Source organism: Manis javanica, chromosome 11 (genome assembly GCF_040802235.1).
Source record: "Manis javanica isolate MJ-LG chromosome 11, MJ_LKY, whole genome shotgun sequence".
Classification (NCBI taxonomy): domain Eukaryota; kingdom Metazoa; phylum Chordata; class Mammalia; order Pholidota; family Manidae; genus Manis; species Manis javanica.
The window spans coordinates 25,225,788-25,253,715 of NC_133166.1; the positions used below are offsets into that span (position 1 = coordinate 25,225,788).

The window sequence follows — 27,928 nt, forward strand, 5'->3', positions numbered from 1 at the left end:
CTCTAGTTCATTGGAGAATGCTGTTGGTATTTTGATAAGAATTGCATTGAATCTATAGATTGCTTTAGGCAGGATGGCCATTTTGACTATATTAATTCTTTACATCCATGAGCACGGGATGTGTTTCCATTTATTTGTATCTTCTTATGAGTGTATACTCTTAAATACTTTTAATAATAGTTTAATTTAAGATGCATGTATTTTTTTGCTTCACTTCTCAGCATATAAGACTAATCAATGAAGAAAAGAGGGACAAATACACCCAGAATCTTACCACCAAAAGGAAAATAGTGTTAATACTTTGGCAATTACTCTTTAATAATTTTCATTATCTACTTTTTAATAGTTATGTTAGATAGACTGCTTTTACTTTAAAATTATTTTAAAAGTTTATGAAACAATAATAAACAATATTTTCCAAACACATAATACTTTGTCAAGGAAAATAATGTTTTCCATACAAATATTGTGTTTCTATTTTAAGTTTAAAAAATCTACAAAGTGCCTCTCTCATCAGTCCGGTCCCTCAACTCATAGCCTATTTCTGAAAGACATTAGTTGCAAATCATTTGTACTAAACCTGATTTAGTTACAGTGGAGAATCATGCAGTGTATTCCTCTGCTTTGTTAGTGGAATTTTATAAATAGAAGTTGAAATGACTCTCCTCATTCAACTATGATATTGATCAATTATGATAATACATATGAGCCCTATCATAAGTACATTAAGATTTCCATAAATAAATGTGGTTATACATGTCTGATATTTTATGTATACATCAGATTTTTATTGAGTTAGCCAAGAACAATAGAATTGTCCACATTTTCTACAACAGTAAAATGGGTTTGGGGACCTTTATGTGTAAGTTGAGTTTTTTAAACATAATATTTCTAAGAAAATGAGTTTTCCAATATTCGAGAATCTATAAAACTTCATATTATAAGGTGTCACTTCAATCTCTTTACTCCAAAATCTGACTGGAAGACACATTAGACTGAAACGAGCCCATGTGAATAATAGTGAAAAGGAAAGTTTAATTAAACTGATTAAAGAAATGTGAGACTAAAATTTCTCTGTTTACACATTCATACTTTATTTTGATGAGGCTAAAGTGATAACTTATAATTAGAAGTCCAATATTCATGCATTATGTGTATGGATATGTATCTTTATGTGTATCTTTATATTTGTATATACATACATGTGTATACATTGTCAATCCTTATTATTCACAGATTCTGTATTTGTGAATTCACCTACTGTTTAAAATGTATTTGAAACCTCAAAATCAATAGACACAGTGCCTTTCCCATCATTGGTGAACATATGCAGAGCAGCAAAAAATTGGTTTGCCAAATGCACCCATTCCCAGCTGAAGTCGGATGAAGTCACTCCACCTTCTTGTTTCAGCTCTTACACTATAAATGAAGATCTTTTCTGTGGTCCATTTAATGCTAATTTTCCTCATTTTGTGCTTTTTGTTGGAAATTTCACTGTTTATAATGACCCCCAAGCACTGCCTGGTGTTCTAGACACAAGACTATACATGCATGATGGAGAAAGGTCATGTGTTTGATAAGCTCCCTTTAGGCAAGAGTTATAATGCCACTGCCCAATGAGTGCAGTCTTAATCAAAACTACTGTGCATCCAGACAAAGGAAGAAAAAATATTTGAATGAGGCCGCTCCAAAAAGTACTAAAGTAGCACCTATAGTGTGTGATGAAACTATGGAAAAAATGTCAAGGTGGCTCAGTTTGTGTGCTCATGAGATGCTGATCAAATTAAGTGCAGTAGATAGGACTGCTGTGAGGGTGAAACCCAAAGAAATTTACAGACACATCCCCTAGGGTCAGGACATGTGAAACCCTTCTTGGCTAGTGTTTTCTCATAATGAAATACTGCATATAATCAGTTATTTGAAAAAAAATATACACTAGATGTATTTAATATATCAAAATGTGTCTTTAAGCAGAAGCACACCAACAAAAAGATTATGTATTAATTAGTTGATTACACATTACCAGAGACTCCATGGAACTTAATGTTCTGTTTGTCCAGAGAAGAAATGGTTCAGAATTTACTAATACAGTGTTTGCTGAGACTTCAAAGAACATTACTGCAGCAATTAATGAAGATGGAGTAAATATACTATAATTCTGTTTCTTTTGATATATATATATAACAGAAATTCATAGTCGTTAGAAGATACAAATATACACAAACAAATATTTATTGTATCATTATGTTTAAAGTGTTTATAAAGAAAATAATTACGTTTTGTTACTTCTATGATATTCAGTCTCAAGGACATTTTAAAAAAGAAAAGAACCCAAATTTTATAATTTAGAGGGCTGTCTATATTATTATGACAGTAGCTTAAAAACTGCTGCTGAACAATATTCATGATATGATCAAATGTTTATGTAAAAAATTCTAAATATTTTCAGGTATAAAATGGCCTGAATATCACACTCATTAACTCTAATCAGGGAGTGGGGAAGAGAGGACCGAAGGAGCAACATTATACATTGTTTGAGTTTTACACAATAAATGGCATAGTTTCAATTTAAATACATGTTATTTATTGAACAGAGAGCATTCCATAGATTTTTAATGGGACTTGGCATAATTTTGACTTGTTGATTTTTCATATACAGAGGAATCAACACAATTTCATACATACTAAAGACCTTATATAAAATGTGCAATTGCAAAGTTTTCTAAGCATAGCAAGAGCTGTATTAAAAAGGGAAAAATTAGGTATATTAAAATATTTTGTGTATACAATCCAAATTATCCAAATTATAATGCAGTTTAGAGAAACAGAAAGGAAAAACTAGATGCAAAGATTCACCCAAAGAACAAGTAGAAAATGTGCATAAGAAGAAGTAAAAATTCACTGGAGACATTCTGAGCAGTAGTAGTTCACAGAGTAGGATTCTGGAGGACAGAGAAGGCTAACTTTCTGAAGCCACTTGGGCCAAAATGTGCTATTTCTGAGGATAAGACAAGAAGAGAAAAGGAGAATTTTCCTGGCAGAAAGCCAATTCTGAGGGTTAGAAACCAGGGATTTTTGGCATTTTGGCAAGGCATAGAGGAAACAGTGGCAAACACAGGATCTCACTCCCAGTGAGAAAGAAGGAATACAGACCAAGAATGACAAGTTGCTAGTTTTCACACAAGACATTTGCTAAACTCTGAAGCCGCATGGAATGGGAAGTCAAAAAAGCGAGCAGAGAATCTTCGAGAAACAAAGAGGGAGTTTTTGGAGATCTTGCCTGCTTGACACAGAAGTACTGTGGTCTGTGGTGTGACCAGGACACCTCGCTCACAGTTGAAAGCCCCGCCAGCAAAGCCTTAACCCCCCAGCAAAGTGGTAGAATTAGCTCCAGTGCTGGCAGGTCCTTCAGTAGGTTGAGATGATAGATTCTGCTTGGAGCTTATGCTGGAGAAACAGGTGAGCTACCATTGGGGGAAAAGCTAACTTCATCTGGCCTGCGTAATTTTTTATACATAATGTCTGACACCCAATCAGAAATGAGAAGGCAGGGCAAGAGACCAGAACACTAGTTCAGAAACACAGAGAAGAACAATTAGTTCAAAGAGACCCACCCACAGTTGCTGTATAATTGTAATCAGCAGCCAGGGATATTCCTGTAGTGACGTTTAATGTGTTCAAGGAAATGGAGGAACAGATGAACCATAAATACATAAATGAATTAACATGAAGATATGAGGAATTTCAGCAGAGAAATAGGATATACCAGAAGTTAAAACTGAAGTGTAAATAGAGAGAGAATATATCAGATAGACATTATTAAACTATAAATGACAAAAGCCAATTCAGGCAAAGCAGAATCACTGAATTAGTGCACTCAAAAGAAGTTTAGCAGAACATAAAGCAACTGAGATTTTAAGGCAAGATCCATTATTAGAGAATGAGAAATATTTCACAGTGATGAAAAAGGTCAATCAGGGAGCTAATTAGCATTAATATTTATGTACTCAATTAAGAAAGGTGTCTAACTACCCATAGCTTAAAAATACAAATGAAAACATCATCAGCTCTAACAGGAAGAAAAGACTAATCTATATCTATAGGACATTTTAACGCACTTTTATCACAATCTGAAGCACAAGCAAATATAAGGTTATAGATGATAAAATCAGATAATATTAACTAACTTGAGTACACATGGCCAAATACAAAGACATGGATTTGGATTCAATATAAATAACACCTCAGTCAACAAGTGCAACAGTTCAACCAAAAGTAAATACAGACTGAGTTGTGAAGAAGCTTAAATTTGCCTTTTCTAAACACATTTGAGTGTGGTATTAGCGAACTACTTGAAAAGTAGCGGTACAACATTTCTACTCAAACACAATAGCAGTGAGGAAGTTTTTCACGGTAAAAGCAATGCTACTGATGCTGATGATAATGATTGTGATAAACTGTAGAGTACTTACCGATCACCAAGCCCCAGGTGAAGGGCACTACATACATATATCCACTGTATTACACTCTGATGATCGTCACTAGGTCTCAATGAGATGCATGTTATTTGTCCACACTTATAGTTAAGGCGGCTGAATTTGTGACAATAAATTGTTTTCTAGTGACTGTGATTAGGAAGTGACACAATAAAGTTCTGAACTAAGCTCATTTTGACTCCAGAACTCATGCATGCAAGCAACTTCTTCAATTATTTTTTCCTATCAAATTGAAATCTGCTTTCTACCAAATATTCTTGCCAAACACCTAACTACTGCATCTCATGTATGATGGGTTTGCAGAATGTAGTTATTCTATGAAATATTATCAGTATTAGAGCATCTTAAATAGAAAAATGCACTTTGCTTTATATCAGAAAAGGATAAAAGCTTGAAAACTATCATTCGTCTCATTCCTTGCCTCCAGAGTGTCCATCCTGGTTCCTAGACTCCTGCCTTTTTTACGTCAAAGGGTTATTGTTTGTTGAATGAGGAAAATGAATAAAGAAAGCTTTAGAATAACATTGTGTACAGTACAACTAAAGCTCACCTTCACATTTATTTTAAAAAATTACACCAAATACAAGAGTTTTTCTCAAATTGCTCTATATACAAAGGAAGAAGTTTATTGAAAACTAAAGAGCAATAAAAAATAGGCATACTATTGTGTGCTGTGGCGCTAGATTTGTATGAGGCAAATATATTTTATAAATAGAATTACTGATTTGATTACAGCATGAATTACTTAATAAGGATAGTCTTCAAGGAGGAAATATTTATAGATACTTATTTCAAACAAAGTTCAAATTACATTGACAATAAGGAGATATTCAAGGGGTGAATTTAGATGTGACACAGTAAAAACAAAGAAAGATTTTAGAATAGTAGGAGAAAGAGTGCAGAAGGACATGTGTATTACATAAAGGAGGGTGATTTTGGTACTTAATGTAGAAGAGCATCAGTGTAAGTACCATGTTCCACTATGATCCGCACAAGCATCTCCACAGTAGCCCATTCCACCCGCCCTGGCCAAAGTGGTCAGGACAGTCATGTGCTCTGAGAGCCACCAGTCAGGACCTCAGCACCTTATCTACTCTCTGTTGCCTTCAGTTTCTTCAAACTGTCTTCTGACTTAAGGTCAATATCCTGTGGGATTTTTAACACAATAATTTGTATGTTGATTAACTTATCCAGCAAGCATAATGATGCTATAAACTGTGTGCTGGATTTCTGGATAACATAGGACCAATAGATGAGCCATTAAATCCTTAAGAAAGATTTCCATTGAATGTCACACCAGGTCTTTGGAACAAAACATTTCTACTACCTTCTCTCGGATGTGTTTGGTCTTCACCCCATAGACAAAAGGGTTGAGGAAAGGTGGAACCAGTAGGTAAAGGTTGGACAAGATAATATGTATATATGATGGGATATAAGATCCTGATCTGTGAGTGAAAAAGGAGAAAAAGGCAAGGAGATAGAATTGGAAGAAGACACATATGTGGGGAGTACAGGTATTGAATGCCTTAAAACGTGCCTCTTTCTGGGGCAGGTGGAAGACAGTGATAAATATCTGCATATAGGAGAGAGTGCTCAAAATGAAGTCAAGGCCACCAACGGTAAAAGCACCAAGGAGACCATAGAACTTATTGATGTAAACGTCTTCAGCGGCAAGCTTTACAAGGGCCATGTGTTCACAGTAAGTGTGGGATATTAATGTGGTCTGGTAAAGTTTCAGACGGCACTTTATGAGCAGTAGGCATGGGATTACCAGAATGGCAGGCCGCAGTGTCACCCCAACTCCAATATGGGTGACCAGCTGTGGAGTGAAGATGACAGCATGCCTCAGAGGATAACAGATGGCTATGTAGCGGTCCAGAGCCATGGCCAGCAGCACTCCTGATTCAATGCCCTGAAACGTGTGAATGAGCCACATCTGAAAGAGGCAAGCATCAAAGTAGATCTCTGACAGGTGGAACCAAAAAATCCCAAGCATCTTGGGGACAATGCTGGTGCTGAGTGCGATGTCTGTGGCCCCCAGCATGGCCAGGAAGATGTACATAGGCTGGTGGAGACTCGGTTCTGATTTGATGATGACCAGAAGGAGAGAATTTTCCATCAAAGCAATGATGTACATAGCACAGAACGGAATCCCGACCCAGCACTGTACAGTTTCCAGGCCAGGGATGCCGATAAAGGTCAGCACAGAGGGCATGAGCACAGTGCTATTTGGAGCAGGCATGGGTGCTCAGGGCCCTTCTGAGCAAGGGGCAAATTTTTCCAAACTGTGATTTACTGTACCCTCATGTATCCTCTTCTCATCCTGTAACACAATTATAGGATGACAGAACTAGGAGAATCAACTTCATCAGCTTATTTATAATCTTTTTAAATGGATGGGGAAATGCTAATATGGAGACCCATGGAAAATCTGATCTGTATACACACTAGCAAAATCACCCACCCATGCTCACGAAAGTCCACAGTGTGAATACTGAGAATTTGGCCAAGGTGGTTCAGGCTTAGTGGTAAGTAGCCTCCCTTAGCACTTTCTCTTTCTTCTACTAACCTGTAAATGGGAATCAGAAAACAAAGAAAAACATTGGAATGCTACTTTACCAGAAATTAAGAGAATGTGTAACAGCAGATAATCTATGCTAGCTTTAGCCCCACTTTTCTCTCCTCTTTTCTATCCTCTTTTTCCTCCTTTTACTTCAAATGAGCAGGGCGGGGTGATTCTATAGAATATACCCACAGTTTTGTAAAAAATTATTCATAGATGGACCTTTGGAGGGTTGTGGCTTCCACTAATACATCAACCTATTCTCACATTGAACTTGTTTCCCACCAAGGAATGTTGAAATGGGACATTGTGGCAGGATCCAGATATTGAGACAGATAATGGCAGCTGCATATATTTGTGTTTTACCATGGAAACTCTGGCTCAGGAAGCTAGTATTACATGTAATAAATGCCGTCATCAGGTAAACACACACAGATCTTCACACATCACAGAAGAAGGACAGATACAAAATATTAGCTAATATGATTAAAAGGTTAAACAGTACCTGGTGTACAAGAAGAAAGGCTTTGGTGTTTCACCAGGGGAGCAGTGAAGGAGATGCTGAGGTGGCTAGAGGTCAGGTTAGGTGAATGAGGCTGGAAGCTGGGGTCCCCACGTGGAGCCCATGAGAGCAGACATAATCCTTGTATAGAAATCGGGGTTACTGCCTGCTGAAGGAAGTAGAAACTTCTAATTTTGAGTCTTCTGCAAAAGCTGACTCAAGAGCAATATGAGGGAGTGGGCCACCTTGAGTATGACCCACTCCATGGATAATAACTGAGAAACACACAGGACATGCAGGTGGAAGGGCCTTGGGAGGCAGCCGAGACAGAAAGAGAAGGCTCCTGAACAAAATTCTCATTGCAGTACAAAGGCTGTGGCTGGGAACGCTTCACAGCTTCCAGTAACTGTGTGCCACCAGCAAACAGTAGCTCAGCTGCAGGGCTGACGAGAGAAAAGTGGGGGGAGAGAGGTTGCCTAAGTGATTAGCTCTTCAAGTCTAAAGCAAGCCGATGGGTAAATTATTAACATGTTGCTCTCCTAAGCATCCAACAACAGCTCTCCATAAATCAAGTCAACACCTCCAAATGTTATCACATATTATCCTGAGTTCCTCCCTGGCTCCAACAAACCTAATTTCTACTCATAAATTTCACATTTGTCATCTTTTGGAGATTATTCTGCCAAATCACCCTCCCCATTCAGGATTCTTCAGTGTGGCTTCCAGACAGCGCCTGCGCATATGCTCCCGACATTCCATGCCTTCCTGTCTCATTCCTGTGCCACTTTCACAATCAGCACGACCTCCCTCTACTGGCACAATACAGTCCCTGTAACCACTGTCCGCCTTTGTGAACCTTATGTCTTCAGATATCAGAGCACACTGATTCAAGCCACTCATGAGTTCCTCTCCTTAGGTAAATACCAGCTACCCAACAGCAAGCTGCTACCTGCCCTTAACCTCTCAGTCGTCCAGAGCAGATTCTCCAGTTTATCATGTGTCCTTTGAATTGTATTTCCCAGAACTCCAAAGGCAGAATCTAACAAAAATAAATTTACACTCTTTACTCTGTAATTTGTAAATTTGTTTCCGGAGTTAAATTAATTGGCTGGACGTGCATTTGTACTTCAAAAGACATCTGATTTCATGTCCACTTGAGCTGGTGCACATTCTTAACTAACTGTCCACTAACTTACGTCTCCAGAAGCAGTGATGGGCAGCGAGCGTCTCTGCAGCTGGAGAGGGTTGCTCTTTGCTGGTCCCAGATATGGAAGGTTTGTTTCCTACCATAATTTTCCCTGCTGACCAAACTTCGTCAGCCTCTTGCAGATCCTGAGAGATGTTTTTTGACTCTCTTAGGCAAAGAAGGAGCTTTAAGCCCAGAGGAGCAGTCACTGTTCCTCAGGACTGTTGGGTTACTCTGTTCCCAAGGGAAATGGTACGTGTAGTTCGGCCAGCAGATGGCAGTGTTGTGACATCTTCTCTTAGCAGTGCAGCCCTGTCTCTGTCAGCTCCAGAGACTGGGATTCCTCTGGTTCTCACAGTGTGGGACAGAGAAATGGAATGCCAAGTGGGGAGTGCTGAGCAGGGAGCCCCATTTCTTACCTCTGCCAGTTGACCAGCTCCATCCCATGCTTTTTAAAGTAGAGAACTGGGGACAAAACAAATAATGGATTCATCTTCTTTGCTTTGCTTCTTTACTCTTGGCCATCCCTCTGAAAATCAAAGGGTTTCCAGACACAGTTCTGAAACCCCAAGGAGAGGTGTGCTTGGGAGTGGTGGGGAAGACAGGCTTCCTATAAACTGAGCTCTCTAAGTAGTGAGCCTTGCTAGGAAAAATAAAAAATCAGCCATAAGCAGATCAGATATTTCTTATCCTCAAAGGCATGGGATGAAGAAAGATAGTTCTCTTTTCAAGAAGCAGGTCATAGGCTTTTTCAGCAGTCTCTTGATTGCACAAGTGTATATTCTTAAATAAATTTAATATATACTTTAATTTAAGATATATGTATTGTTTGGCTTCACTTTCACATCATATAAGACTAATTTATGAAGAAAAGAGGGACTAATACACCCATAATCCTACCACCCAAAGGAAATAGTGTTAATCTTTTGGCAAACTACCCTTTAGTAGTTTTCATTAGTTACATCATTAATAGTTACCTTAAATACATTGCTTTTACTTTTTTAACAGTTTGTGAAAAAATATTAAAACTATATTTTCCAATCACATAATACATTGCCTAGGTGAAATACCTTAATAAAAACATATCAAATATTGGACATATTGCTATTTTAATTAAAGCTAAAAGGTCTACGAGGATGATATTCATGCACAGAATGACTTTTGAGTGTATTAAACAAGGCCAAAGTTTTATGGCCATTGCCTTATTCCAAATTCTGGTCATAGTTCTCAAAACACCGACTAATTTTAATAAATATCTGTTAAAGAAATCACAACACATCAGGAGATGGTTTTACTTTGTATGTAAAAGCATTGTATAGTCTAGATTAAACTAACTCATTTGCCAAGTGCTACATCAGGAATATATTCACATTTCTTTCTTTACAGAAGTTTACATAATAAAAGATACACACAAAGGAAATAAAGCATATAACTGACAATGTTACATATCTCTTATTTACTGAGGGAAGAATCAGTATAATTAAACCACACTTCTAACCCACCTCAACAGCACTTTCCACCTTCTTTCTGTACCTGGTGATAATTATTTCTAATATGTTTTCTTATATTTTTACCAGGTCACTTCCTTTTATTCTGACTTCAACAATACTTTAACACAACATGGTGCATCTAATGTATTGATTTTATCCTATTTCCACTGTGTCATTTTATGGAAATTCCAGATGTTACCAGTATTTGAAGACTCTTTAATTTTAGCCATCTTGATTATTTACTATGATTTCTTTTCATGGTTTTAATTTGCATTTGCTCCATGACTAACAGTGTTGAGCACATTTTCTTTTGACACCTTTTATCTTAAGTTTGTGAAACATCCATTCTTAGTTTGTGACTTTTGATACCTTTATATCTTAGTTTGTGAAACGTCTGTTCAAATCCTTTGCCCATTTTCTGGTTATGTTGTTTATCTTCTATGCGTGTATATATGTGTGTATGTGTGTGTGTGAGTACATATACATATACAAATGTGTATATTATATATAAATAATATAATTCTATATGTATATGTGTGTATATATATATATATATAAATCACAACACATTAGGAGATCATTTTACTCTGAATGTAAAAGCACTGTATATACACTAAACTAATTCATTTGACCCAGCTTTTATACCTAGGTATTTACCCAACAGAAGTGAAAGCACAGGGCCACACACTGATTTGTAAATTAATGTTCATAACAACTTCATTTGTCACTATCCCAAACGGAAAGAAAAAATATCCATGAATAAATGAATGGATAAACATATTGTGGTTTATCCATTAAATGGAATTATTTAGAAACAAAGGAGCGAACTATTGATGAATGAATCTCCAAATAATTATGGCAAGGGAAAAAAAACAAAAAATACAATTACATACTGTGTAATTGCTTTTACATAAATTCTAGAAAACTGAAACTGATCTTGACCAACTACAATAAAGTTTTAAAAATGTGCAGTACTCCCTACTTCACCTATAACTAAAAACGAATTCTAAATGGATCTTATACCCACTTAGATTTCACAAATATTAATAAAAAATAGCACAGGCAATTCTGTAAAAAAAACAAATGTCTTTAACTCATAGAAAAGAGTATCCAAATCCATAAATATACAAAAATTTGATACCATCTGACTAGTTATCAGAAAAATACCAACAAAAATCATAAAGTGTTATTATTATATATGTGCTATGTAGTTAAAATGACAAAGGACTATACCAAATATTACTAAAGATGTCAAGCAAGGGAGATTCTATTATTCTATTTGTGCATTTAATTGATGCAAGTATTTCAGAGTCCTAACTTAGAGATTCACATGTTTCTCTCTGTCTACTTCATTCTTTAGAAATCATCTAAGTTTTCAGTCTTGAAAGTTGATTGAAAAAATTAAACCTGATTTCTAATGATGCAGCATCCTGAGAGAAGTTAAATGTATGTGGGCAGAGGAAGAAGAGAAGAACCATCTAAAGTCCCGTATGAGTCGGTTTCTCATAAACCAGTTTTGTGTTTGTTTCATACTTGATTTCAGGATTACATAATGATTCATTCAAGTCACCATCTTCATTTACCTTATTAATTTAGAATAAACTCCTTAGAATACTGATTTCCTGTACAGTGATGTGCACATTACTCTCAAGCCTCTGGACTATTTTTTTTTATGTCATTGATAACACAAAGAGTATTCTGAGTTGTTCATTATTCTATGTTACTTTTACTGAGGTTCTAAGAAGTCCCAGGCACTTTCCTATGTATTGTTGATACAAGTTGTAAATAAAACATGGTTCTCGTACTCAAGATACTTGCAGTAGGCAATTGCTAAATGCAGTGGAATTTATTTTAAATGTGCTTCATTCTAGAACTTCAACCTCCAAATTTGGGCAAACCACAAACTGGGTAAAATTGTTAAGCTGTATACCTCTGAAAGGATGTTTTGTATTTAAGTACTGACTACATTTTTGCTTTCAAAAAATTTTTTATTTGTGAATGCATCTAATTTTTCTATTATTGTTTTCTTATGCATTCTTTCCTATGCAAATTCATCACTGCTTATAGTCTGTAGGATGCATCATGTATTATTGTGTTATTGACATAATATTACTGATTAGGTATTATTTTTGTATTCACTAGTATTTCAGAGACTATAGACAAAAATAGGTCACTATAAATTTTTCAAAATATAAATTCATAAGCAGACAATAAAAAATGAGATACATAGCCAGAACTATAGCTATAGGATGAATTAGAAGTTTGAGAATATTAATGAGACCCTTGAAAATTACCTAGCATCCTGCTGTTTTCTAAAATTTTGTTCCTATGTAGGTCTAAGTGTTGCTAGGAAGAAACTTCTAGGTTTAAATGGACAGGACAAAAACAGAGGATTAGTGGAAATAACTTGAAGTCTCAGCATAAGAGAGTTTTATTCTTACATGAGTAGCCAACTAAAAGTCTTAATGACCTCATAAATGTCCTGCAGTTATGACCACATGAAATTTAAAGATTTTTTTTTAGACACAGATTTTTGTGAAAGACAAAAATTTCACCATATTCATGTTGCTCCTTTGATCCACCTAAAAACTCTGTAGAAAGCGCCATTAATGATCAAGACGATTTTTTGGAGAAAAATATTTTCAGGACATGGTCACGAATTTGTTTGGTCTTCATTCCATACACAATAGGGTTGAGAAAAGGGGGGACTAACAGGTAAAGGTCTGATAAGAGGATGTGGACATAAGGTGGTATGTGAGAACCAAACCTGTGTGTGAAGAAAGAGAAGAAGGCAAGGAGGTAGAACTGCAGGAAGACACAGATGTGGGCGATGCATGTATTAAAGGCCTTGAGTCGGGCCTCCTTCTGGGGCAGTTGGAAGACAGTGATAAAGATGTGAACATAGGACAAGGTGATAAAGATTATGTCAAACCCTAAGACGGTGAAGGCAACAAACAGGCCATAGGTCTTGTTGATCCGGATGTCTTCAGTGGCCAGCTTCACAATGGCCATGTGCTCACAGTAAGAATGGGAGACCAGTGTAGTTCTGTACAGTTTAAGACGACACTTGATAAGCACCAGACAGGGTGCTACAAGAATGGCAGCCCTGAGTGTCACCCCAACTCCAGTGTGAGTCAAGAGCTGTTGGGAGAAGATGGTGGCATGTCTCAGTGGGTCACAGATGGCCACATAGCGATCTAGGGCCATTGCCAGTAGGACACCTGATTCGATTGCCTGGAATGAATGCACAAGCCACATCTGCAGAAGGCAGGCTGTAAAAGAAATCTCTGACAAATGAAACCAGAAGATGCCTAGCATTTTGGGAAGAATACAGGTGCTGAGTGCAATGTCTGTGGCCCCCAGCATGGCCAAAAAAATGTACATGGGTTTATGGAGGCTGCTTTCATATTTGATTATAACTAGAATTAGAGAATTCCCAATCACAGCAATGAAGTACATGACACAGAATGGAATCCCGATCCAACACTGCATGGACTCCAGGCCTGGAATCCCCAAGAGTGTCAGCACAGACGGCATGAAGACGGAGCCGTTGAGTATGGACATGGCGATTTGATTACTAGGATCAGGTAGTGGCATTGTTGAATCTTCTATTCCCTGTCAAACTTCATGAATTAAAATTAAGAAGAATTACTTTTTACTTAAATATACTTTATTATGAGTATACCATCTTTTCTTCATTTATTAATTGAAATATGTTTGACATATAACATATTCTAAGTTTAATGTACACATGTTAGTTTGAGATGCCAATAAGTTACAATGAGATTGCCATTGTACTGTTAGGTGGTACCTCTATCAAATCACAGAATTTTCTTTCTTGTGGTGGAAATAATGAAGATCTGGTCTTTAGTAACTTGATAATTACAATACCATATTACTGTCTATAATCACTATCCTGTACATTAGATCTCCAGCATTTATTTATCTACTAGTCGAAAGTTTCTATCCCTCATACTGCAACATTTCAGCCCCAGAAACCACAATTTTATCTCTGTTTTTATGGGTTCAGCTTTTTAAAGATTCTACATATAAATTATATCATAGAGTATTTGTCTGTTTCTCTGAGTAAACCCCCATTACTACAGTATTATTCATAATAGCCAAGATATGCAAACAGCCTTAGTTCACACTGATGGATGAACAGATACAGTTCACGTGGCAAATATATACAAGGGAACAGCACCCTTCTTTCTGTTTCACTTCAACTAGTCCTCTCTAATTATCTATCTCTCTTCACAAAGTCATTACAAAACCAACCATCATTTTCTATATTTCTACATGCCTTAAACACTTTCAATGAACAAAATTAAATGGATTGAATAGCTTCTTTCTAAGCAGTGACTTCCAGACACACAGATTCTCTTTATGCTGTGCGCTATGCATTACCTGTAGTGTGTATGTGTGTGTGTGTGTGTGTGTGTGTGTGTGTGTGTGTGTGCGTGTGCGTGTGTGTGAACTGTTATATAAAATTGGGGGGAAAATTTTATACAAAGATGTTTTAAGAATCATACTCTGTGTAGCTGATACAATAGATCGACTGCATTGATAAACAATTCTACTGCTCATAATCAGAAGGCAAGTTTGGCCAGATTTTTTTTCCGTTTTACAGCTCACCGCTTGTCTTATTAGGTTATTCTCCTCTCAGTGTACTCTGTCTCCAATAGACTCAGCATGTTTTCTACCTAATGTTTTAAAGTTTCAGTGTTTTTCTGTGCCCAGCCATGCATCATGCTACTTTTAATACTCATTTGGTGTGAAATAAACAATTTTCAGTTTATGGCTGTGCTCCTTGGCAAACCACATCAGAATTTGTTCTGACTATGCCTATTATTTGCAGATCTCTTCCATTTAGCTCAAGTGCCAATCTACAGCATCTGCTCCTCTGTCTCCCCATAAATAGTTAAACCACTAAGTCAGAACAGTCATTTATTCTTGATTATCTGTTATAACCTCTCTTGAAAGATAATGTTTCCTTATACTCTGATCATCTTCTACTACTAAAAATACACTTTATGTAGAGACAAATTTTTTCCCTTCACATTGTACACATCATCTTCTTTGCATCTTCCCTGAGTGGTCACTCCAACACATAACACTAAACCCCCAGGTTCTCCTGGGAGTAGCTTCATCTACCATGCTCAAATCCTGGTGGGTTTTACTGACTGATGGTTCCTTACAACCAGTATTTATCTCTTCTTCAGGAAAATATTTCCAGTCCAGAATATGTAAAATATTCATTTAAAATTTCCCTTATTTTCCTTTGGTAATTTTAAGGCTCAATTACTGAAATCATTTCAGCAAAGTATAAAACAGATAAAGACAGTGAGGAGAACTTAAAAAGTCAGACTAGGAAGCTAGAAAAATCACACAGTCACGCCCATTATGCTTCAGGATTTTTCCTCTAAAAAATTTAGATTGTCTCTGAACCACATTACCTAGAACAGACTTCTGTATTATAGGAGCATTTTCAACCTAATTTTTTTTAATTTATTGAACTTACTGAACTCTTAAAACTTATTGAACTCTGAGCAAGGCATTCCTTTCTGACACGCCTAGTTCAGGAACTACCCCTTTACGAAATATACAATATGTGAGACTAGATCTTCCTCAAATTAAAAAGTAACATTACTATCCACAAAATAGAAGTTTATGTGCTAATTATTTGTTACAATTCATAATTATTAAGTATTCTCTTGTTCCAAGAACTTGCTGAAAGAACTGGAGAATAAGTTAAATATATGTATCCTATAATTATGAAGTATATATATTGTCCTGAAGGTTGAGAATTCAAAACTAGTATCTATCATTTATCAAATGAGTATTATATCACTCATGTTCTTATGCTCTTTAAACACTTTTAGATTATATGACTTTCCTTAACTTATGGTAATGACATCATTAGACTATTATATTAATGAAAATCTAAGACTGTTGTTAGTACATCTACTTGGATACAAATTGCATGACATAATGACCCAAAAGAACAAAAAATATTTCTGTCCTCTGATATTTTATAATTATAATTCAGTAAGGTTTATGAGATACATACTGGTGTGTATAACCTAATCACATCAGGTTGTGCAAAAACACACGACCTATTTTAGTGTTTGTTCCTATTGAGATTCTGATGGAAATAATTCCCTTATTGCCTTCTTATTTCACCAAATAGGTATAATATATACATTGCATATGTGTTTGTTTTGTGCTATGCATCTGACATAAGACCAATTCACAGCATGATTAACATCTATATGCTGCCTGACTCTCTTTGTGACTTGGCTCAAAACTGTATGCTCTTGCCTATATCACGAATACTAATTTGGAAGATTTAAACTAGTCACATCAGTAATTGTGGGCCCAGAGACTCCTTAGAGGGTGGCACACAAACTGTAGCCCTGAAGAACTACATGTGTGAGTGATCAGGAAGGAGATGGGAAAGAGAAGGAAGCAACTAAAGAAACTAGCAGACAGAGGACCGAGGAAAGCCTGCCTTCAGTCGCAACGAACATGCATGGTGTGAAGAACGTAGCTACCTTCCTCCTTACATTTTCACAGTTCCACATCACAAGGTCTGAAATTCTATAGCCAGGTTTCTCAATCTCAACATAGCAGGCATCCTGGGCCAGATGACCATTATGTTATGGGTAATTATCTACATTGTAAGAGGCCTACATTATCTCTGACTCCTCTATCAATTAGATGCCAGGCGCTCTCTCTTGTCATGGCAATCAGAAATGTTTCTTCAGTTGGCCCTAGGTATGTGAGGTAAATCACATCACTTCTGATTGCTAACCCTGTTTCAGAGTCTTACTTTAGGAGAGTAAGTGGTCTTTAATTGAATAAGAATTAATGTTTCAAAACATATGTAGTCTTACAATCCCAGGGAACAGACTGGAGATTACAGTGGTATGGGTTGAGTGTGAGAGGTGAAACAGGTGAAGTAGAAAACTATTAGTAAGAATGTTTGATATTTTCATCTGGATAAGGGTGACATGAGGGTATACAAAAGTCAAAATTCATCAATCTGTATATTAATATTTGTGTACTTTATTGTATATACATCAATTTAAAAATTAATGTATATATTCTTTTAATCAAAATGGCAGAATAAATTAGCTATTAAGCTGAGTCATCCTTTACTAGGTATCAGGCAGATAAGTGGATGGAGAAGGGTATTCCTGGAAATACTTCATACAAAAATCACAGGAGCATTAAACATAGGGTGAGGTAGCAAATGAATAAATAGTTGGCATATATACATTATTTCATAAGCAGAAATGATGTTTCAGAGGCTAAAAAAAAGGGAGAATATCAGAAGTGAAGAAAGCATTTTAAACCAAATAATTTGAAATTTTAGGTGGAAGGACAAGTCTTTTCCCTTTAAAAATCCAATTTTCTGGTAGCTTGATAAAAGGCTTGAAGGGCTTGTGAAAACTATGTGCCAGAAGTTCAGTTTTGAAGGATATTTGTGACCGAGCAGGGATATTATGAAGACCATGACAAGACTGGAGGAATGACAAGGAAGCAAAATCTGTGGGACTTGCTACCTTGAAATAGGAGAAATGGAGGGAAACAAGCTTAAAGATATTTTTGGGTTGAGAGAAACAACCCTAATGACAAAAGACAAGAAGAAAGCAACTTTGCGTGCACAGATATGTATACGTTTAGAGGAGGGAGGCAAGATATCTTAAACCCCTGCAGTTCATGGGCTGGGGAGACGATCTTGGGTCTCATGTGCAGCACAAACCCTGAACCATTAGTGTTACTGAGAACTCCAGGTCTCACTCAGGCTAATTCCCAGAATTGAGACAGAATCAAGAGATTTAGGGGTCTAAATCCACCCTCTCTACAATCCCGGAATTCCTTTTCTTCTATGAAGTCTCTGACTTTTGGTCTCTGCCTCAAGACATCTAGCGCAGAGACCTGGCTCTGTGTCTGAGACAGGTTGCCCTGTGGCAGGGCACCTCGAAAGGCCTCACAGGGCTTGTTTATATTGATTTGATACTGACTGCCTCCATTTTCCTTTCTCAGAGAAGTCCTAATTCTACCTTTCAAAGATACACAACCACCATGTGCTGAGGTGGTTAACTGAACAGAATCTAAAGTCAAGAGAGTTTGAATCTCGAACATCACTGCTGAGCTCTGCGTGTTTTTCGACCAGTTATAAATTTCTCATTGTCTCAATATTTTTATTGCTAAAACACTGTTTATGGATGGAATTTCAGCAGGGTAACTGTCAATATTCTGTGATATAATCCATTTAAAATATTTAGAAGGAAAAAGAGAATTATTTTTCTTTTAATAAATGTCACCTATTAATCAATAAAAGCTGATGATTTCCTTTTCATGAATGACTTCACATATTTGATGGGATTTCACCCAAATGAGCTTTTCCCTGAATGACTTGAAGGGCATAATTTGCTTTGAATCTTTCCAAGTCTAAACTTGTAATTTCCTGACCTTTTAACAATAAGCTTTCCAGTCATTCATCAGACCATATTGTTCTCTAGGGTCCACCTATTTGTCAGCCTCCCAGTAAATCATGTCCTTGTGTCATTAACTGACCCAGTAATATTCGAAATAGTATTAGACAAACTCTACCTAGAGTTTGAGAAGTCAGATACTGTAAGATTTTTGTGCCTTTTTACCATCCTGGCATCATACTGGAAATGATGGGTTTGTGTTCCCTTTGAAACCAACCCTCCATTTCCCCACCCTCAGTGCAGAATCTCAGCCCAAAGACTTACCAGGGGTCACCCGTGGTAATACAAGCAGATGCCCTGGAACAGAACTCTTTTTAAGGTATCATATAGTGAAGGGAATATGTTTGTACTGTAGGACTCACCCTGGGGAATGCTATTCACCAATCATTGTTAAGTTGTATGGTTCATCTGGGACAAGAGTATATAAAACAGGGACAATATCATTCAGAACTTAGAACACTTATTGTCTAACATTAGCTCTGCATCTAAAACAATTCTCAAACTGGGGTTTCTCTTTGGGATTGGGAACCAAAATGACCCTCCTTTTAAGTATTCCTAACAGAAAACACAGCTCCAAGACAACACAAAACAAGTCAATGGCAGTTATTTACAAAAGTTTTGAGTTAATAAATGGAAATAAAAACATTGAGATATTCAGACTACTCACTGTAGACATGCTAACAGGAAATTAATAGGAATATTTCTGTAATTAGAGTCAAAAAAATACTGATTTCTTTTTAGCGTCCTCAAAGGGTGCTGACTTGGGAAAGTTCACCTTAGAGCCACAATAACGTACCAATTTCTGAGCCTTCCTCATGTGAACTTTGGTGCACAAATCTATCCTCTGTCCAAACCAGCTCACACCAAATGTGCCAGCGGCGTTCATAATTTAATAAAATAAGTGATACTAATTTTCAAATAATTGGGGCCCGATACCACATCTACATTGACTTTCCAGCTGAGAACTATTACTCAGGGCCAGTATTTACTTAATTGAAAGAATGTTTATACTTTCTTTACCCAAGGGAAATGTGTTTGATGTCAAGAAGAGGTTGGGAGGGACTCTCATTCGGTGCGATCTCAGGGAAAGCATCACAGCACATACACCTGCCCGAGAGACAGGACAGCCTTATGTGGAGTGAGACTGTGTGTGACCTGTGTCACTGGGTCTGGCCCTATTTAATACCCTGCTTCATTTGGCATGGAAAGACTGTCTGACTACATGTTGTCGTTAAGCTGCCATAACAGTATATTCATCCTGCAGTAACCAATGGTACAGGTTTTGGGGTCTTACATGTTGAAATCACCTCATGCTGGCATAGAGGAGCTGGTTGTGCATCTCTAGTCCTAGCTCTGCACTCAGTGACTTCATATCAGTAGATTGAATTCAGACACAGCTGGAGTATCCACACAGGAAAACTGAAGAAGAAATATATATATATCAAATGGCCAAACACCCAACAAAATAACCACAGATGTAACAAAATGAAATTAAATATTTCCAGGAAAAACAAGTTCAATGCTTTTCCGCTTTGAGGTTAGCAGTTTCTGAGACCTGCATGCTACTCTGCACGAGGACGTGACCGTCCATACAGCCCTGTGGGACAACTCCCAAGGCGCTTGTGGAGACATGCAAACAAACGTTTGAACCATGGGGAATTATAATGCTGTTGAATGTTGCAGGCACAATTATTCATAGATAATGTTTTGTTAAAAGTTCCTTAGATCTGTGGGGTAGTATATATTTTACAAACACTGGGACTTCTTATTGGTGGCAAATATATTTTATTTGAACTCCTAACACTAAATAGAAAAATATTGCATCCATAAACAGTTTAATCTACTTGCGGAACAGTCAGCCTTTTCTTTCTACTTAGGTCTCAACTACCAGATGAGACCCACCTCATTATGGAGGGCTCTGCGCTTTACATAGTCCTATTAAACTAGGTTTCAACTTGGCTAGGCCATGGTGCAGTTATTTGGTCTAACATTACTCTGCACTTTTTCTGTTTGGCTGTTTGGATGGATGTGTGTGTGTGTGTGTGTGTGTGTGTGTGTGTGTGTGTGTGTGTGTGTACATGTGTGTGTGTATGTATGGCTGTGTGGGTGGGTGTGTATACATATATCCTGTAGATCCTATTGGTTCTATTTCTTTATAGAATCCTGACTAATACAGGTTCTAAACAGTTTCAGAAATTATTCACAGACGTGGAACATGGAAGAAAAAATATCATGCATATTTTTAATAGTGTTTAAATATAAGGCAACAGCTTAGAATGAAAGTCAAGTGGTTCTGATAACTAAATCCCAAATGAGGCTGATGTACACAGCAAGTGAGGGTGGTACAGAGGCCCAGCCACCATTCCCATACTGGAGTAGAGACTCTGTCCGGAGGGTCAGCACAAAATGCCTACAGCCTGTGGGCAGTTCCTGCCAAGAAGAAGAAGAGGGTCAATGTGCCAGATGTTGCAGGTTGGTCTTCCCATATTGAACATTTACATAAGAGGCTGTGAAACGCCAAAGGGGTCAAGGCAGTGTTGCTCCTGCCCTGAACGCCAACCCCAGGAGGGAGCAGAGTCAGCTCCTCCCCTGATGGGCCAGAACTCTCCATTTTCAAATGTCTTTCTCTTCTGAAATCACTACTACTAGGAAATAAGTCCTGTGGAATAAAGCCCTGGAAGATTTTAGTTCAATGTTTATTTTTCAGATTGTAATCTCAAGAAGAAAAATATGAGCACACTAGAAAAACTGTCAAAGGAGACCATAAAGTACTTCATAGAAAGGATAGACAAATGGAAAACAGCAAGAGGGTTAAATGCTGATTATAAAGAGAATCGTAACTCATTGATCAAAGTGTCAAAGCTCAAAAATGCCAGTCATAAGCAGTGTTGTTGAAACGTCAGGCAAACAAGTGATTTTGCTTATGCCTTATGTAAATTTCATTGTTGAAACTGATGCAATCTCCTTGAAGGTGAATTTTGTGATTTCTAGAAATAATTCAAATTACTTTTTACAAAACACTGTTCTGCTTTTCAAGCAATTTCAAGTTCAAGAAGTTATTCTATCATCGTCCTGGCACAAGTGAGCCAGAAGCTAGAGTATCCTGGTTGTCCTCCTGCCTTCACAATGACCCGTCTTTCCTCTTCTTTCCCATTTTCAGGTCTCAGTTTGGAAATAGTCATGATGGATTGAAGACCACAATAACTGGACAACCTGGACCCTAGACCAGATATTTTATGTGGTATCAACAATGGAATATGGTTGGAATATTTTCTAGACTTACACTCTACCTCATATTGATTTTATATCTTTTCAGGATGAGTGTGAGAACTAGTCACTCTCGGGCATACCTCAAACTTCCCCAAATAAACTTATAATTAGAGAGGATTATCCGAAACTGGTCTTCTGCCAGTTTCTGTATTGGCCACTAGAGAAGAATAGTTTGGCAGATATACTTTGGTGATCAATTTGATGATAAGGAAAATCTAACATACACACACACACACACACACACACACACACACACACACACACACACACACAGAACACTCCTTTCTTATGGAGAAAAACTCTCTGATGAAACGTAACAGTTTCATAATAAAGTTTAACAACTTTGCACAGTGTCCATAGCCATTTCAGAAACATAAAGATTTTATTGTTTGTTTGTTTGGGGCTTTCTATTTGGATAAGAATATAGTAAGAATACATATCCTCTGACTTAACTTTTTTAATGATTAACATGATCAAGAAATAGAATGTCAGTATCTTACTTTCATTGAGAACCTGGAACAGTGAGTCTTAGATGCATTTCAATTCAGTGAGAGATACATATTTATGACTCTTAAGAAGAACTCTTAGAGGACGAAAGTGAACCAGATTCCAAACATAAAGGACAAAAGGAGATGACATATGTTCACTATACTGCACTTTATGTGTTTCTCATTCTCATTACCAGCTGGGGCCACAACAGCAGGGATACACAGTTATTATGGAGAGTGAATGTTTGAAAACTACCTTTCATCCTGGAAGCTTCAAAAAACAATTGTATAGAAAGCACAAGCATCACAAATGACATAATTTTGGGTTTTTTGTTTTTGTATGTTTTGTTTTGTTTTGAGAGATTGTTACTACTTTTCAAAGAGGGAACATGAAAGTATCAGTCACAGTGGATTTTATGAGCAGAACATTTTTATCACATGCACTCGTATCTGCTTGGTCTTTGCACCATAGACAAGTGGATTGAGGAATGGCGGGACCAGCAAGTACAAGCTAGAAAACAGGATATGGATATAGGGGGGAATATAAGAACCAAACCTGTGTGTGAAGAAGGAGAAGAAGGCCAGGAGGTAGAACTGGAGGAAGACACAGACGTGAGGGACGCAAGTACTGAATGCTTTCAACCGAGCCTCCTTCTGAGGCAAATGAAAAACAGTGATAAATATCTGTATATAGGACAATGTGATGAATGTGAGGTCAAAGCCTCCCACAGTGAAGGCCACAAACAAGCCATAGATTTTATTGATGTGGACATTTTCTTAGGCCAGTTTCATAATGGCCATATGCACACAGTAAGAATGGGAGACGACCGTTGTAAGATAAACTTGAAACCGGCACTTTATCAGCGCAATGCATGGGGCCGCAAGAATGGCTGCCCTGAGTGTTACCACAGCTCCTGTTTGGGTGACTAGCTGGTGGGTGAAGATGGCAGCATGCCTTAGTGGATAGCAGATGGCCACATAACGGTCCAGGGCCATGGCCACCAGCATGCCTGACTCTATGCCCTGAAATGTGTGGAAGAGCCACATTTGAAGCAAGCACGATTCAAAATAAGTCTCTGGTACATGAAGCCAGAAGATGCCAAGCATCTTGGGCACAATGCTGGTGGCAAGCGCAATGTCTGTGACTCCCAACATTACAAGGAAAATGTACATGGGCTCGTGGAGGCTGCGCTCTGATTTGATGATGATGAGAAGCAAGGAATTTCCGATCATGGCAATGAGGTACATGGCACAGAATGGGATGCCAATCCAGCCCTGCACAGACTGTAGGCCTGGGATCCCGATCAGGGTGAGCACAGGAGGCATGAAGACTGTCCTGTTGGAAATGGTCATCGCGTTCCTGTCACCCTGGATGCAAACAAAGTAAGGTTATGAGTGGCACTGTTTGTCTACTTCATATTTTCATCAAAAGACTTCAAGGCGATTCTGTTTTATTTTTGTAGAACTCTAAGGTCATATACATCGCTTTCATATGATTGATTGGAAAGGTAAACTCCGTAGAGACACATCACCGTTTTCAGTGTGGGCACCACAGACACTGTTCACATTAACATGTTATGTGTATGTCAGGTGACTGCATAAGAAGCTGTCTAATCACACGGGGAAGAAAATAACCTTCTGGTCTGTTATTTCCTCTGGACCTAAGGACAAAATCATTGGACGTGTTTATTGGTCCTGGAAGCTGCACTTTAACTAGAGTTTCATGAATATCCCCATATCTCACCGTCCAGCTACTCCTTCACCGCTCTGCTGTGCTCAGTGGTCTGTGAATCAGGAACTGTCAGTTTGGACCAGCCAATTCTCAAACACTGACCAGCTTATTCGTGTAAGATCCATATGAAAGAGAAAAGGAACAGTTAACACCCAACAGCGTAATATGTTTATGTATCTATCTGTATCTATATCATCTGTACCTGGTAAGAATGACTGTCCTTTCAAAGGAAACTGAAGGAGGGGCTCTAGAAAAGATCCTTCATCTACATGTACTTATGATGAGTCTGCCCAACATTCTTTGATACTTTTTACATTTGTAGTAAAACTGTATTAACTTTGTCTGTATTATGACAACTGAAATGCTAAACATAACTTGTGTGTTGAGAATAGGGGTAATTCTGTATTGCACCTCACAGCATTCCTGAGGGGGAGGAGCCTCTGGGGTCATAGAAAGAAGCAGAAGCAACGTGGAGGGGCTACAGAATTCATCCTAGGTGACTACAGGATGTAGGACAGTGGGTAAGCTGGTGAGTAAGCTGTAACAGATGCTGGCTACTTTGATTTAAACTATTCAGAGCTACATGCACATGATATTGGTGAATAAGGATTCATAAATTCTTAATGAGTGTAGATGATCAGGAAAGTTTGTATTATTCTGTGAGCTCAGGCATAATAAATTAATAGGAAATAGAGAGGTGATCAAATATTTTCAGAAGAGAGTTTTCAAAAAGGAATCAAATATGCAACTAGAATCAGGGGACAGGGGACAGTCTTTGGGATTCCAGAATAGACCCAGCAGAAGGCTCTGGGGCCACTGGGTCAATGCCCTCTCAAATCACTGATGATATAACTTTTTGTCAACTTGGGATTATTATGCCTTATCTGAACACTGCTCTTTCATTAAAATCATTACTTTTGTAATAGCATATATTTTGAAGCAAGAAATTGTCAAGTCACACATTAGAGAAATGTTTGTGATTCTATAAAAAAAATACTTACATTGTATCATTGTATCACTGTTTTCTAGATTCTCCAATAAAGTTGCTTTATAACAACCAAGTCCAGAAACAGCTGACCCTGTACCGAATGTCACCAAATGCACCAGTAAAGCAGGACCAGCTGTGGCTCAGGAGGCCAGACCTCCAATGAAGAAATCAGTCAGTGGGACGATTTCAGTACAGGAAAGTTGTATCAGCTGGCATGTCATAGCATAGACTCATCAATCAACGAAGTCCTTGATGTCCAGAGGTCTGCTCCTCGATTCTTAATTCTATGCACCCAAATGCATAGACCACTGATTCTTTCTATAGTGATAATGTTGTTCTTCTTCAAAAATAATCAGTATAAGAACAGGAACACTTAAATAACAGCCAGAACGTCTGCCTGGTTCACAAGGAAGGAGCTGACTGGGAGGCAGAGAGCCGTTGGCAGCTGGGAGAGAACATGAGTGAGCACCGGGCTGGCGGGATGGCGGGACAGCATTGACAAGCTGGTAAGGAAAATTATGGGGATAAATTTGGGAGTCGTGAGCCCTCCGTGCTCCCACCAGACACCTGAAGAGTATTTCAGGCCTCCGTGTCCCTATCGCTCATTCCCTACCTATCGCTCCTCAACTCTGTTCTCCTCCTCGGAGTCCAGGCTCATCACTTGTGGTTTGGGTTCTGCAATGCCTCTTCTTGCTCTCTGCACACTCTGTGCCATTGCACACCCAGGCAATGGCAGGGACTCCAGTCATGTGGTGCTGGAAACACCTGCACACGGTGGGCATCTCTGGGACGGCCTTAGATGCCTTCTGCTGTCTGTGGGAAATGGACGCTCTCCCTCCTTGTAAACCTCTTTCAGATCAAGTTGGTGTGTGCATCTCACGTGAAACTCACAGCAAGGTCTATATTATTCCAGAGACCGCCTCATTTCATTGAGGTTGAATTGGAGAAGAACGCTGCTAGGCACCACTTTTGAAGTCCCCAGTGGATTTGTGAAGGGAGAGGAATTATGACCCTGGTGACAGATCTCCCATCATCAGCCCAAACCTTGGGGACTCAGCAAATGGTGATGAGGCCTCCGTGGGTCGTGCGCCTCTAACATCTCTGCAAACATTTGTACAGATGCGCAAGTACCCTTACTCTCATCTTCTCTCTCTTCTCACAGGATAAATGTAGATTAAGTAATATACACAAGTTTTCTCTTACAAATTGAGTTCCTTTTCTGTTGTCCTCTACTGCAAAGAATCTAAACGTCTCTTAATGTAGTCATGGACAATACCAATGAATTCCAATTAAATAAATATCCTGGTGACCGACCCTTCCTTCTCTGAGGCATTTGTGGAAAGAAAAGTCTATCTACACTTCTCCTTTGTCATACATGTACAAGTCATTCTGCTGCAGTCTTATTTTTCAGACTATTTATTGGATTAATTTCCAAAAATTTTGATTTCTCAGATTTACCTAATCCATTTAAAACACACATGGGAAAGCACATCCAGTTATGATGGACATTTGTAATTCCTATCTTACTGAGCTCTGAGCCAGTCGTTCATGTGACCAATTTTTCACCCCCTCTCCATTCATACCTTCTTCCTTCACTTTTTTTTCCACCCTTACTTTTAAAAGCAGTTGTTATGTATCACATGTAAGAAGAAATTCTGCCATGTACACTGACAGAAATAAAAAAGGAAATGGTATATGCCTTCTTATTTCAGGAAATATGGGCAATGGAGTAGTACATCTTTCATCATGAGAACAAATGATAAATTCAAAGACAGTCCGAGGCACCAAACACCTTTCTCCTTCACCACTTTCACCTGGTTTCTAGCCGTTCTTGTATGTAACTAACCTTGGGAGGTACTTGAGGCAATGTTGAGACTTTGTCAAATTTAAGAAGAATTCTTTCAGTGGGAAGGAGATGGGGCATTCACAGTGGATTTCAGAGAGAGTAAGAGGGAAGGATGAAAGCACAGGGCTCTAAACGCCCTTTCCAGAATTTCTCTTCTGAAAGAGGGGGAAAGAGTGGTGCCGAGTTGTGTTGAATGGAATTGACTGAGTTCAGACTGGCATGTGAGCTTATATTCAGCTTATTTTTGACTTACCAACAAACGATTTAGTCCTGTTCTTTTACCTGTTTGGTTCCCTCCTCTTCTCTTCTACTGATTGTATTTAAATCCTCTAAGACACCACATGCTAAACTTAGGCTTTTTATCTTCATTTGGTAAATGTAGGTATAGAAAAACTAAAGTACATATAGAGCCAGAAATATGTAGTATATTTAGAAATATTTAGAAATATTTCTAAACCTGTGTGTGAAAGATTCAAGGTTACTTTACTTATTTGCATGCAAAGGTACAGATGGGACCTAAGTACATGAAGAGTCTCAGTACCATTAGTCATTAGAGAATGTAAACTAAAATCACAATGTAACTACACACCAACTACAATAGATGAAAGTTAAAGACTAGCTTGGCAATGATTTGTGATAATGGGGAACATCTACAACTCTCATATACTGCTGTTAGAATGCAAAGCACTATACCCACTTTGGAAGGCAGTTTGAAGTTTGTTTTAAAAATTAATCTATCTCCACATCTTCACCAACATTTGTAAATTCTTGTCTTCTCAATAAGTGCCATTTTGACAGGCGTGAAATGGTATCTAATTGTAGTTATGATTTTCATTTCCCTTATGATTAGTGTAGCCACTATG

At 37.9% G+C, this 27,928-nt stretch overlaps 3 protein-coding genes across 3 annotated transcripts; all 3 read right to left on the reverse strand.

Annotated features, from left to right (window-relative positions):
* Positions 1 to 5,787: 5,787 nt before the first annotated feature.
* LOC140844207 (olfactory receptor 52A1-like) lies at positions 5,788 to 6,738 on the reverse strand. Its single transcript, XM_073215683.1, has one exon. It carries the CDS (start codon positions 6,736 to 6,738, stop codon positions 5,788 to 5,790), a length of 951 nt encoding a protein of 316 aa, XP_073071784.1.
* Positions 6,739 to 12,850: 6,112 nt separating this feature from the next.
* LOC140844208 (olfactory receptor 52A5-like) lies at positions 12,851 to 13,801 on the reverse strand. The gene has a single exon (XM_073215684.1). The coding sequence runs from the start codon at positions 13,799 to 13,801 to the stop codon at positions 12,851 to 12,853; it is 951 nt and encodes a 316-aa protein (XP_073071785.1).
* Positions 13,802 to 22,913: 9,112 nt separating this feature from the next.
* On the reverse strand, positions 22,914 to 23,852 carry LOC118970007 (olfactory receptor 52A1). The gene is given in 1 exon segment (XM_037005283.2): positions 22,914 to 23,852. A coding segment is annotated over 1 exon segment (939 nt).
* Between the last annotated feature and the right edge of the window lie 4,076 nt (positions 23,853 to 27,928).